Source organism: Hakea prostrata, chromosome 10 (genome assembly GCF_041222555.1).
Source record: "Hakea prostrata isolate BN-2017 chromosome 10, UWA_Hpros_2, whole genome shotgun sequence".
Classification (NCBI taxonomy): Eukaryota; Viridiplantae; Streptophyta; class Magnoliopsida; order Proteales; family Proteaceae; genus Hakea; species Hakea prostrata.
The window spans coordinates 46,343,305-46,357,465 of NC_142609.1; the positions used below are offsets into that span (position 1 = coordinate 46,343,305).

General features: G+C 38.2%; 1 protein-coding gene across 1 annotated transcript; it reads left to right on the plus strand.

The window, feature by feature from the left end:
* The first annotated feature begins 5,833 nt into the window (after positions 1 to 5,833).
* On the plus strand, positions 5,834 to 7,548 carry LOC149003450 (uncharacterized). Its single transcript, XM_089136204.1, has one exon. The coding sequence runs from the start codon at positions 6,646 to 6,648 to the stop codon at positions 7,546 to 7,548; it is 903 nt and encodes a 300-aa protein (XP_088992330.1). The 5' UTR covers positions 5,834 to 6,645.
* Positions 7,549 to 14,161: the final 6,613 nt, after the last annotated feature.

A 14,161-nucleotide genomic window follows, 5' to 3' on the forward strand; every position in this document is an offset into this window, starting at 1 on the left:
TCTTTCAATAAATTGTTATAATATTTGTTCTTGGTCTACAAGTTTGTTCTCAAATAACAGGGGATTCATGGTGCTCATTTGAATATGTTTTACAAAGTATTCAATGGGGGAGAAATTGCAAGTGACTTCAAACATTAAGCCTCTTCTTTAATCCCTATACACATTAAATGGCCATGGAAGAAAGTTAGCTAGGAGATACGGTCACATTCAACGGAGACCTATGAATGCCCATGTACGGAAAAATGATATAATTTAGGTGACAAGATTAGAAGAGGGATCAAATTCCTCACACGAGATACCTTCTAGTGGAAATAATCAAAACATGCATCTGGACACAACTGTTTTCATGTTTGTTCTTGTATGGATCTACAACTAATGGGGTTGGCAACTCTTCACTTGCTAACACAGTAAGTCTTTTCTGGTTTTTGACTTGGTGGGAAAGGAGTTTATGTTCAAATAATCCCACTTACCCCTTGGGTCAAGTTGTGCAAAAAATTCTAACCACTGATCTAATTCGATATTGTAAAGGATAATGATCGCCGTTCTATTCAAATTTCAACTTCACAGACATATTTTCCGTGTCTCACTCAAATTTCAAACTTAAATCTCAAGAGACACAACCTTAATGTCCATCTTAATCATATAATCTTAGTAGGTTTTATACTTACATTCATGATCTTAACTCTAGTAATATGAACACTATAAATAAATCTGGTCTAACTCACATAAAACTCACAGTCAGGGGTGGACCCACTAAGGGACCGAGGGGGGCCATGGCTCCCCCCGGATTTTAAAATTTTTTTTTTATCATAATAGAAAGCATTTGCTCAAACATTCCACATGCATGCCTCGCTCACTTATTAAGGATTAAATTGATTGTATTAATCCCATTACTACCATAAACTGAAACACGCAATGTGGTCTTGATGGAACATGTAACACAATTATTTCTTCTTTTCAATTCAATTGAAAGAAAGCAAAAGAGAGTTGGAAATAATATTATTAGCATAGAAAAGGGAAAAAGAGGGGGAAGCCAAAAAAAAATGCAAACAATGCTAGGTGCCTTGTATTTTAGTAATTTATAGAACCATAACACATTAAAAAACATATGAATCGATTAATGAATTTTGGTGTAAAATCAAGTGTTTGTCGTTGCTCTAAAAGTTCCATACTGTCGATATAATGCTACTAGTATTTCCTTATATCTTAGTCAGTAAGTATCCCAATTTAAGTTTGGATCTAAGGTAGACCTAAGATAACCTCAGAACAGCATAACGAAGTCCCTAACACTTGAAAATAAGTACTTGTGAAAAGTTCCAAATTTTCAATAGAAGGTGTCATTGAGAGTTTCCCCATCTCTAATCCTTTTCTCCTCAAAAATCTTCAAATATAAATCTATTACTTTCTCCTTTGTAATGATGTTACTCCCAACTCTTGTATAATGATGATTAGATATGATGGCAATAGATTCAACGAATTAGCTTTTGAGTTATGTCAAATCAAAGCTTCGTTTCTTTGATAATAGATCTCCCTAACAAAGTAACCAAAGACTGGAATAGGTGAAGTGACAATTTACCGACAAACACGGGAGTCCCATTCTATGGGCCTAAGAGTTCCTTTGCAGTTTGGACTTTGACCCATGAATAGTTGTGGTTTAGGGTTTCTAAGCGTATATATGTGTGTGTGTGTGATTGATCGCTCTAATCCTAACAATTATGTATATCATTTATTTGCTAGTTGCATTGTTAGTTTAGTTGGCTTTGTTGCACTTGTATTTTTGACAAGGCTCTATCGTTTTATTTTCTTTATAACTCCTCCTTTATTCTCCTTAGTTTGATCAATAAATTTATTTATATATACATAAAAAAGAAAGATTCTTTTGACCACTTGTACACAAAATAGACAAAATCTTCCATGTTAAGGTGTCGAAGCCATTAAATGCCCTTGTAATATATAGAAAGATACAAATGTCTATGCCCTCAACTGACCTAGTCAAGCACACAACAAACATTCATCTTGAAAGATTGGTATATGCATTAATGTGTTTCATAAGTATGTTTTGTCTCTCCAAAATATAAAAGGAGTTGCACATGAAATGTCCATATAAGAGGGGCTGGTGTGGGTCATGCACCCACAACTCTTTTGGATGTTGTACCAAAAAAAAAAGATAGTTTAGGATGAACCATTAGTGCATAGGGGGTTGTGTTGTTGGAAGTTACACTAAGAAGAAAAGATGAATTATCATTTGGTTTGTGGTGTCAAAGAAGAATGGGTTCATTATCAAGAATAAATCATAGTTACTCATTGAGGGTTGGCATTTGCAATGCCACAACATGACCAAGAGTTCATGAGAAGTTACTTTTCTTCATTACCTTGAAGCTTTTTCTTCACTTTTAATGCTTTGACTTGGTTATAGGTCAATAACTTTGATATGTATATATATATTGTAATATGACATTCATATTAGTTTTAAACTATGGGGCTCATCTAGGTCCTTTTTTGTTAGTGGGAAACATCACTAAACAGAGGAACAAGAACAACTCACGAGCCTAAGAGACAACATCTCCTGGACCCAAGGACTGGAAACGGTTCACTCCACTCTAGTCGACACAGTGAAGACCCTCCAGGCTAAGGAGCGGGTGAGCCCTTTTAACTTCTTAAAAATAAAATTAACAACCACAGCTACCACAACTATAGTTTATTTTGATTTGTCCAGCCTTCAAGTTAACCCTAATAGCCAAAGCCTGTGCACAACATCTCTACATTTGGGTTAGTTATATGTATATCTTGACTATATTTTCGGGTTCCAAGGAAATTTGAACTCTTGACTTTATACTATGAGGTGTAAATTCTTGTTAGTTAAGTTAATTAAGCCGATGACCCAATATTATATATGTATTATTATATATATTATACATACATGACCAGAACCCTAGAGATAGAGATATCCATCATCACCATTCAATTAACCAGCCTAAAGTTATAAACAATAAATATGGATTAAAAATATTATGTTCATCCTTCAAGGTGTAGATTCTATGTATTTAGTTTGGACCAATTCTATGATAGCTACCCCTTCAAAATTAAATGAAAATATTCTTTTTTGCCTTGTTTTTGTTCTTGTCAAGAAGAATAAGATCAATCAATAAGACAAAAAATCATATTTCATGTATTCGTGCAATAAAGAACTTCGTCGTCCATGTTGAAAATTGACCTTATTGGTAAATAAAACAATTTGTTTATTTTCTGATAACGACCCATCAAATTTCATGATTCCTTTGAAGACCCAGCCCGGCCCAGCCCAGCCCGGCCTGTTGGTATCAATCAGACCATCCAATAAACCCGGTTCAATAAATTTTGTTTTTGCATAGATGGTAAGATGAAAAAAGAATCTTTTTTAAGGGTATACCTTCTGCATGTCCTTAAAAGTTAAAGTATCGAAATAGTCTCTTAATAAAACGGTTTATCTTACAAATCTAAATGGGCTGGATTAATCGGGTCAATTTATTTTGTTGACTTCTAGGTAAAGAGGTCATTGAGTCAAAGTGCAAATAAAAAATAGAATGATCGAGCATAGCTAATATGTTACAGTTTACAAAGAAATGGTCATAAATCATGCGCCTATTGAGTTTTAAAAATATTTTTCATGCGTCATTAAAAATTGACTCTTGAAATGTAGGTCAAGTGAGACTTTAATATTTCAGAGAGGTGGGTCTTAGCTCTGCCATGGATCAAGTATTAAATCAAATACATTTGTTCATGCATATGATAAAGATTTGAAATGTTTCTATAAAATAAAACTATTGACTAATTCTATCTAGAATTTTGTCAATATTTCAAACACATATGGTTCAATGTAGGTAGCGAAGAGTGACATAAAACTTAACAAGTAGAGACTTTAGATGATTCGAATACGAGAATTGATTGGTCTTCATCGATTCTAATTTAGATTAGTCAAACTTATTGAAACAATGTTTGGTATGCATTGTGGGTTTATAAAATATTTTAAAATGACAAAAATATGGTTTGGTAAATATTATCATTCTAAGTTCATAGAATAAGACAGTTAGTTATCATTGTAGAAGAAGTCACAAACTTATTCAAATAAAAATATTAATAATTAATTATATTATTTTTGTTGCCTTAGAATCAAAATGCATAGCAAACACAAAACCACCATCTTTGGTAATGAATAATTAATTTTTTTTTTTTTTCTTTTTTCTTTTGTCAATTTACCTGTCTGGTTTGACATGAATGATCCGGGTCCATCCAGTCTGACTTGAACCTTTCTTTGTTTGTGTTGAAAAGGTTAAATGGGCTCCCACCAGACAATGAAAGGAAAACAAAAGAAGCTTAATTAAGATGTCACCAAGCTAATGTGACATTAATGGATGGATTATTAGTACAAGAAATTTTAAACATCAAAATTAGTTTAAAACCAGAAGCAAACATACCCATCTTCTGATCATCTGCATTCCGTGCTGATTTAAGTTTTGATTCCAAGGAAGTAGTTTTCAAGGCATTTATGGTACAAAAGGGCAGTCTTTCTCTATCAAACAAGTTGCAGAGCTTGATCTTGATGGAAGGAAGGAATCTAGTTCGTTCTGTAAAAGTGAAAAATATAAAATTTGGGTCAGTGATTCACAGTTCAACGCTGAACAAGTTCCTTGTACGAACAGTCCAAGGAATCTATTCAGATAGAGATACCTTTTCTCACGTTCATATTCACTATTTTTAGCTTCATTGGATGCTCTACAGAGACCATGAGATAGAGAGAGAAGCAGAGGAAGTAAGAGAAAGAGAAAGAGATAGAGACAGGTTATAAATGTGAAAATTACTTGACATAGTGATGGATACGTAAGGTATAAGGAGTAGAACAAAATAAATTTTTTGTTAAAAGGGAGTGTAATGCTGTGGCTGATTTCCTCGCGGGTAAGGCTGTGTCCGTTGCGTGCCGGACTCTTTGGCCTCTTTTGGATCCTGGGTTTCTGGATTTATGTAATCTTGATGCCTTGCGTGGGTCGCGCGTGAATATATAGACCTACTTCTACCAAAAAAAAAAAAAATACAAAATAAATTTTAATTCTTGTGGAATAAATTAAGGCGGAAGTAAACTGATCACAAGTGCCCATGAAGGATGGAAAAGAGCTCTCTTTTTCATAATTCAGTTCCCTTAAAAGTTAACCACGCCATGAAGGCATAGCTCGGTGTAAACCTTTACTTATCTTTCCTTCTCTCTTTTTCTTAGGGCCAATACCACAAACATCTTACGTACGGCACACTTGGCAAGCTCAACAAACCTTTTGGTGTTGTCATTACTACATCACTGTTCATAGGAAAAGAAATGGCTTAATGGGTAAGATCAATACGGTCAGGAATTCGAAGATCTCTGGTACTGGGATTTCTCCCCCATATACACAAATTCTCTCTGATCATTCGTCGACATGTCCCAACTGGGAAATCTCTGGAACAGTTTTGCTTTTAAAATCAAATCTACCAAAATATACGATCCAAGAAAATACCCATATTCCAACAAGCACAGTTTGTTTGTTGTTTTGCGTAAGATGAAAAGGTTAATGGTCGAGATGGTGGAGTTCTGGGTTATACTCTGAAAGTGGGTAATTGACGTCTGTCCAGATAGATGGAATTGTGCTTGCGTGTGTTAACCATTTGACATGGCTGACGGCTTCACTGAATCGCTAATGAAAATGTCTGAAACCGGCACCTATTACTCTTCTTAAACTATAATTAAATAAATATATACACCCATAACTATTTAGATACGTTATCATGATTAATAGTATAATTACTGGTTTTTTATTTTCATGGAAACAGGAGGAGAGATTTCAATTCTCCAATACTCTGATTCTTTTTCTACCCCCAAAAATAAATATATTTAGTCTGATTCTCTTTGAAGTCTTAAATCTTGAATTCAAGAGTTTCTGTATTTGCAATCTTCCGAGAATCTGATTTGACGGAGTGGTCTAATGTGAAAATTGGCATTGTAGGCCTTTTCCTTCTTTTGGACTTTCTCTGGTTTTCCCTGTTTATAAGAAGTGACCGAGATAGAAAGAAAGAGAGAGAATAGCTTTTTTTTCACCCTTTCTCTTGTCCATGGCATGGTCATAAACGGCCTTTTCAGCACCATACAGTTTCTGTTTCTGTTTTCTCCGCCTGGGCTCTCTTCATCATCTTCATCTAGAGTAAAGACCGGGTTGGTTACTACTTGGCTATCTATCCTGTATCAATTTTCCTGGATTATTTAAGAGATGGTTTTAGCAAAGATCGTGAAACATTGTGAGGGAGGCAAGTCTAAACTTCCATGTTTGTCTGCTTCTCCAAATCCTTTTTGCGGCCTACATTCCTCAAATTTGTGTCTAGTATAGGGTCAGGGTTCTTGTCTTTTCCCTGAGTGAGTTGGTCTCTGGTTATGTGATGGAAGGTCCTCCAACAATCTGAAACCCAGATTATTTAGAGCCTTCAGAGTTAAGAACCTTGGTTCTCAAGCGTTCAGGGAGATGGGTTGCTGATTTCTTTGTTGTTTTGGCTGAGGTGTGGGATTTTTTCTCCTTCTGCCATATTTTTGCGTCTAGTTTCGTCTGGATTTCAATATCTGGTGCCAAAGAAAGATTTTCTGGTATCAGGATGAGAGATTTCCCTTCCTGTTTCGGTGAGAATGGAGTTCAAGTGGCGGATTCATCTTCAAGTACCAGCAAAGCTGCTCAAAATATAGTGATTTGTGTTTACCAGAGTAGACTGCGCGGAAGGTCTGGCTTGATCACTATCACATGGAGCAAGAACCTGATGGGTCAAGGGTTTAGCGTTGGGATTGACGATTCCACCAACCATTGCCTCTGTAAAGTCGATATAAAGCCATGGCTGTTCTCCAAGAGAAAAGGGTGCAAGAGCGTGGAGGCCGATTCGAGTAAAATTGATATATATTGGGATCTCTCATCTGCTAAATTTGGATCAGGGCCTGAGCCATCGGAAGGATTTTATGTGGCAGTGGTCGTCGATCGGGAGATGGTTCTTCTTCTTGGGAATTTGATTAAAGAGGCGTACAAGAAGACCAACGTTGCCCCTATTCTTTCCAATGCCATCTTCATTGCCAAGAGAGAGCACATTTGTGGAAAGAGGTTCTATGGCACCAGGGCTCAGTTCTGCGACAATGGGCAGATCCACGACATCACAATTGAGTGTGATACTGGAAGCTCGAGCGAGCCATCTCTTGTGATCCGCATGGACAGTAATACGGTGATGCAGGTGAAGCGCCTCATGTGGAAGTTCAGAGGTAACCAGACAATCTTGGTGGACGGTCTACCTGTGGAAGTGTTCTGGGATGTTCATAACTGGCTCTTTGGAACAGCTATTGGGAATGCAGTTTTCATGTTCCAGACATGTCTCTCTGCTGAGAAGTTGTGGGCCAATTTTACTCATACCACCACTGATCCCAGTATATTGCCTTTGTCCTGCTCACAGATAATCAAAGATTCTCAAAGACATGGTCTTGGTTTCTCGCTGATTTTGTATGCTTTGAAGAATGAATAGAGGTGTATTCCTTCCTGTTGAATGCTAACAAATACTTTAGCTTAGTGATGATTGTCCTTAACTATGTGTTTGAATTACATAAAAATGTGATTTATGAGAGGCTCCATTTGTTTCCCTTACTCACTGTTCAAACAGAATAGAAATGATATCATTTTTTTGACGGGTCATTTTATGGTCTTATAAACCAACATAATTTGCTGTGTCTTGGTTGTCAATTCTGTGTGGAGAGTGACCCTGCTAGATGGGATTTTGGTACACTTATCCATCCTGATTTTGGCACTCCTATATGCGTTCCATCGTGTTGTCAGGATGCCATACCCGTTGCAACCCATTACACCAAGTATTCTTCTTTTACTTTTTGGCCAAGGGAAAGACCACTCTTAGGTGTTTGTATGAGAGGAAGAATGGTTTACCACTTGAACCCATGAGAGCAAGTGTTCTTCTTTATTTTTTGTCCAAGGGAAAGACCGTATCTTATGTTTTTGTTTAGATGAAGAATGGTTTACCACTTGTCTTTGCGGTCCAAATGCACGATGAATAAGCATTTTACCATTACTTGTGCCTTGGTTTATGTTTTAGAGATGTGAGATTTTGCTTGGCCTTGTAATTACATCTACCATGGCTTGGAGAAAGATGAGCTTAAATCCCTTTGATACTTAATAAGGGTGAGTGGTTAGGGGTTGTAGCTGGAACCATGAATGCTGTTAAGCAATTTTGTGGAACATTAGAAGCAGCTTAAGGACAGTAAATGAGGCAATAGGACTGTTTTTTCTGGGTTTCTTTAGATAGGACTTTGAGGTATGAACTTAAGTTATCAGAATGAGCTAGTCTTCTGGTATGGGAAGAAACACAACGTTCAGCTGGTTTGTACAATTTATGCATCTTATTTGTTTAGTGTGTTAGCATTCTAGTATGTGCTCTGTAGTTCATTAAAGTATCATCTCCGGGTCCCAACAAAATTGTTTATTTATCAAAAAAAAAACAAAAGTTATGATACATGTGATCAGGGAATTTAATTATTTAAAATGAGTCCTGACCATTGTTATCTACGAAAAAGAAATATAATAAAATAATCAGAGTATTTGCCCACTTCTGTATAAACATTCTGCTGCTTTAATTTGCTTATTGCTGCAGGAGATGAATGAGGGCCGTGTACCATGGGTTTGATTACTGGAGGAGGTCAATGCAAGTTTATTACATGATTTAACCTGTCACATGTAGGTAAGTTGACTCAGTTTTGTAACTACTGTACTAATATATAATGTTGCAATCTAATCATAACATGCAAAATAATGGTTTTCGGTTAATTTCATCAATGAGGCATGGTTCTCAAGGCATCACCTAGGTGACCATTTTTGCTTCCAACCGCCTTGACAGCTAGTGTTGCCTTGGTCAACTGGATGCCATGACAACTATGGTATGAGAAAAGAATGAGTATGTCCACTCAGTTGTAGCCCCTGGAAATGTAATTTTATCTCACCCAATCTAAATCTTAGTATGATATTTGCATTATTTTTCCACTTTCCTATGTTTTTGCATACATTAATTTGGAAATGATGTGTTAATAAAATGGCCACCCTCAAGACCTGAACCTGTGCTTTTGCACTGACAGGCTGAACCTTTTAAACCTTTTACCATTTCTCTAAGCCTCTGGTTCCTCCCATGACCTTGCATGGGCAGGAGCGGCACTGGGTGGTACCCTTTTCATGAAGAATTGCTCAATGCTTGGATGTATGATGATTTTAACACCCTTTGGGTTTGGTCTTATAACATCTATTGATGTGATTGTATGTTCAAAGGTATATTGTTTTCCCTTTTTTTCTAATTTATATTTGATTTTAGAGTGAAGTGCCGCAAAACTGGTGTTGCAGATGTGCACCCACATTTTGAGCCACATGGAGGGGCCATCAGGCCTTGTAACTAATGGAATACACTAGCTAGATATAACACCAGTTGGAATTGTCACATGTCAAATTTGGTGGCTAATTGACCTCACATAGTATTTTCTCCCCATGTAAGTTCACTTAGTTGAGCTGCTTTACTGCTACCTTGACTCTTAACCTTCTTTTTATCGCACATGCAAGATTTTACCTGGCCTGCAGTTACATGGATATATAGGGGGCATTGGGCCTTCAGTTTGAGCATAAAAATGCTGCCATTTGATTTTATATTAAGTGCTATGGAACTGAGAAGAGGACCCAGACCATGATGCATTCTTGATCTGTTCTGTTTTTAGTAAGCCCAATATCAAGAATTCTGATCTTGTTATCAGCATTTTTACATCCTTAGTTCAGTGTTATTTCCAATGAGTTCTGCCCTTTTGTTCCTCACCTCCTATCGTTCTCGTGTTTCCTTTTGGATTGCCCCCTAATCCTTCGTTCCTTGATGTAAGTTTATGGGTTATATGACTGAAAAGGAGCAGAAGACAGTCTTATTACTCTTTTTATGTTCATCCCTTTTGTCCTTTGCTATTGCTCTTATCATCTACATTGGGATTTGGGTTTCATGTATGACTTTTTTTTTTGTGGACGTTTTTGTTTTTCGTTGTCCTTAATCTATCACTCCTCCCAAGTCTGCCCGATATCAATAAATTCTGATACATGACATTTTCTGTTTTGGTTTCCCAGGTAGTGCCTTTAGTTCTGGCTGATTACAGCCTTGCTATTCAGTATAATTTCCCATTGCTATTTGTGGATCCATCATAGTTGTCATGGCATTGCCTAGGCGTCCAGTCGTGTTGGCAGTGCCTAGGCTTCCATGTGTTGCCTTGTTGCTGAAATGATGTTTAGGTGCCTTGCTTGGTGTTTTCTTACAACCCCCCTTGTGCGCACATGCTCCGGCGTCTTCTTGCCTAGGTGCCATGACAATTATGGGATCCATAGCAGCCAATTTTAGGCTTTGGATTCCCAGTTTTTGTCAATTTGGGTTACAGATTTTGGAGGTCAGTACTTGCATGGAGTGATGTTTACTGGTGCTAATGTGCTATTATTGGAAGATCTTATTAAATCTGATGTTTTTGAGATCTTATTTGCAGCTGCTCTTGGTTATGGGTTGAGATCCCCATCCATTGTGCTGTTGCTTATTGTAGCCATATGATAGTGAAATCTAATTATTCTTGATTGCACCCTTTGCATAACTTTCCACATGTAAGCTACATGTGAGGGGGATATTGGGGATTATACTAGTATTGCTTAAGTCTCAGTTGAAGGTAATTATTATTTATGTGTTTGTGCCATCTGCTTGTCTCTTAACCATCACTTTTATCATTTTAGATAGCGATTTCAAGCATTCGGCAACGGTCAATTTATCTACTCATTAACAACCTTATGCTATCTAGTTCAGAACAACCTTACATCGTCAGGGTATACAAAGTATTAGCACCATGAGTTTGTGATAGACCTACTCTGCAGTTGGACCTCTGAAAATATGGACCTCTGCAACCTGCTCCGATGACCTCTGAACCCCTCTTTCTGATGACCTCTGAAAATGAAACCCCCGCTATCGACCCCTCCGTTCCCTCCTCTCCACCTCCATCTACCAACTCCCCTTCCACCCCTGTAGCCTGGAGCTCCCTTTTCTCCCCCTCTACCACCAACTCCTCCCATTCTGACTTGTAACCTCTCCTACTTTCCCCCTTCTTCTGATGAAGCTCCCCCCTGGTCCACTGCCCATCCTCCACCATGACTTCTTGTATTAACCGCTGGAATCAGGCTAGTTTTTGGCCAGTTTCTAGGCCCCTGTCCCCCTCTTAACATCATTAAAACTTATCTTTCTAAGCAATGGAACTCTCTGGCTTCCATGGAAACCTTTGTGATGCCTCTGGAATATTCTTCTTCAACTTTTCCTTTGCTGACTGCAAAAATCGAGCCATTGAAGGCTCCCCTTGGTTTGTTGGGAAGGCCAAGGCCCTATCTTCAAGTCTTGGGACGCCTATCCATAGGGTCGATTTCAACACTGTTCCCCTATGGATCTTCTCCCCGGGCTCCCTCTGGAATCATGAGTGTTTAAGTAGTATTGGTTCTGCTATTGGAAGACCTTTGTGAACTGATTTGAAGACCCACAATCTTGTTCGTCTGTCTTATGCTCGTCTCTGCATCGAAGTTTTACTGCTAAGCCCTTCTCACCTTCTATAACTATCAAAGATGATCTCGGTTTGATTTACACCAAACTATTGTGTACGACTGGATTCCGTCAAGATGCTCTTAATGTTCTTTCGGTCACAAATCAAAAGATTGCTCCAAAGTTTTGATACCCCTTCTCGGCTCCTGGTATTCTCCCGAAGCCTCTAGCTTCCTTTGAAGATAATCTGAAAGCTCCGTCAGAAATTTTGGAAAGGAATTTATCTCAGTTTCATATGGATTCTTTTATGGAAACGGTTAAGTCTTCTATGCCTTCCTCTTTGATCGATCGTCTCGAACAAGTTACTATTGCCATTGCTGTGGATCATCCTTTCTCTTCGCCGGCGAGTAAACCTACCGGAAAAATATACCGGAGAAATCGGCTTAAGAAAAAGGGTTGTTCCACTGCTCTCGCTGATTGCTTGACTCTGAAGAACCCTGCTACTGTCTTTGCTGCTGCTGTTTTGCTACTTTCGCCTTTTGCCGATGCTGGTGATGTTGACAATTCCCCCACTGCCACTGCCACTGCTGTCAGAGATTCGCTGATCCTATGAAGCCGCGATTCGTGGTTGACCAGAGCAATCCTCAAGTACCCCTCTCTCCTCCTCTTGCATGAAATAAGCTTGTCTTGATTGATGTTATATTATTTGAGAACCCTTTTCCCTGCTTTCTCTACCTGCAACCTCATCCTTTGCTGCCTCAACTTCGCCCCCGCGCAGCCGATAACCCAATCCTAGATACATGTTCTTACCATAAAACCCCACCGCCTCCTTTTAAACCACTTGTTCCCAAGTCTAAACCTAATAAACCGTCTCATCTACCCCAGCCCAAAGCCCATCTCAACCCAAACCCAAACCAACCCCTCATTAACTCTTTAAAACCTTCTCCTTTAACCTCCGGCCCAACCCACTTAGCCAACCTCCCTCTAACTCTCTTATCCCTATTGCCCAAACCAACCCAATCCCATATCCTATTAAATAAAAAACCCACTCCAATAATAAACCCAAATCCTTGTCTCCTAACCTTCCCCTCAACCGCAACCCTCCTAAACCCTCTAGCCCTTTCCCCATATTCAAAGAGCTTAGGGACAACAAAGTCCCCATCCCTAAGGACACCTCATTCCCCTTGTGTCTTTGAAGGAGGCCTTGCAATCCACTAAGCAACTCCTCTGGTTGGGTAGCCAAGGGAGCAAAATTTATTCGGTGCATTTTCTATTAAGTCCTCCTCCCCTTTTTTACTTATGTTTCTGTGGACAAATCTTTCGATGGTCTATTCAACAAGCTGGGAGAGAAGATCTTTGGAGAGTATAGAAAGACGGTGGAGAGGGGATACTTTACAGTGACAGGAGAGAAGCCGGATGAGAAGATGGTGATTCCGGCAGGGGGAGGGTGGGGGCGGTCTCCCTTCATCCACCTAAGGGGTTGGGTATGGGAGGGTAATATGATCATAACACCCCCTTAAGGACATTAGGGTTATTTCAGTTTCAAAATTTGAAATAGTTAACAGAATCAAGCTTTTCCTAACAATGGATAGCCTATAAGTTTTTTTAAGTTAAGGGGGCGACTAGAGTTTCACCCCAACTTAAGTTTCACCAGTAAAAGACTATTTATTTTTTAATTATCTTTTCAAATTTTCTAATTTAAAAATGATTTTCTATCCATTAAATAAGGTTTGTGTACCATGGTTGGGGCTCAATTTTTGTTCACTCCTAATGCATGTATTACTTGTTTTAATTGAATTGTGAGTGTTCTACTACTAAATTATATTAGAGAAAGCCATTGGAAGGGTACCATAGTGCACAACATACACTAGAAGCCAATCTACCATTTTGGTTTTATTATATTTTATTTTGGGGGTGGGGGGGGGTGGTGGTTAGGAGAGAGAAGCTATGGTTTTCAATATGTTTAGAGGTGCTTAAAATAAGTTTTTCTGAAGTTTGGGGTTAAAGGCTCAAGATATGGCCGTTTGACCACCAAAGCCGCTGAACAATTTGTGCAAGCTGAAATGGTCCACATTTTGGTGATCTGACTGGAACCCAAAATATCAGTTTCAAAGCCAAATATCTTGAAGTATGCTTCATGTTGGTTCGAGACTTTGATGTGATATTTGTACCCACTTTTTTGGTAATTATCAAACTCAACTGATGATCTACTAATTGCAAATGTAGCTTTAAACAAGGTGAAATGGGGAGATGGCATCCATTCAGTTGAAAACTTTAGCTTAGTTGAACCGAGTTGTCTTTCAGGACATGCAAACTCATGGGAGCTCAAGCCAATATTCTAATATAATTAACATGATTCCTGTATTTTTAGTTAATGAGCCATGTTGGGCATCGTATCATGTCAGGTACATGCAATTTGTGTTCACCCAAGAATGTTTCTTATCATATTCCTTTGTTTCTCAATGAATTTTCAGACTGTTTTGAGTACATTTACTTGGTACTCAACTACGTGAAAAAAAATCTCATTTATATGGAAATAAACTACAAGAAAGTG

Coding starts and splice junctions, on each gene's coding strand:
- LOC149003450 (XM_089136204.1), top strand. CDS start 6,646: ATGAGAGATTTCCCTTCCTGTTTCGGTGAGAATGGAGTTCAAGTGGCG.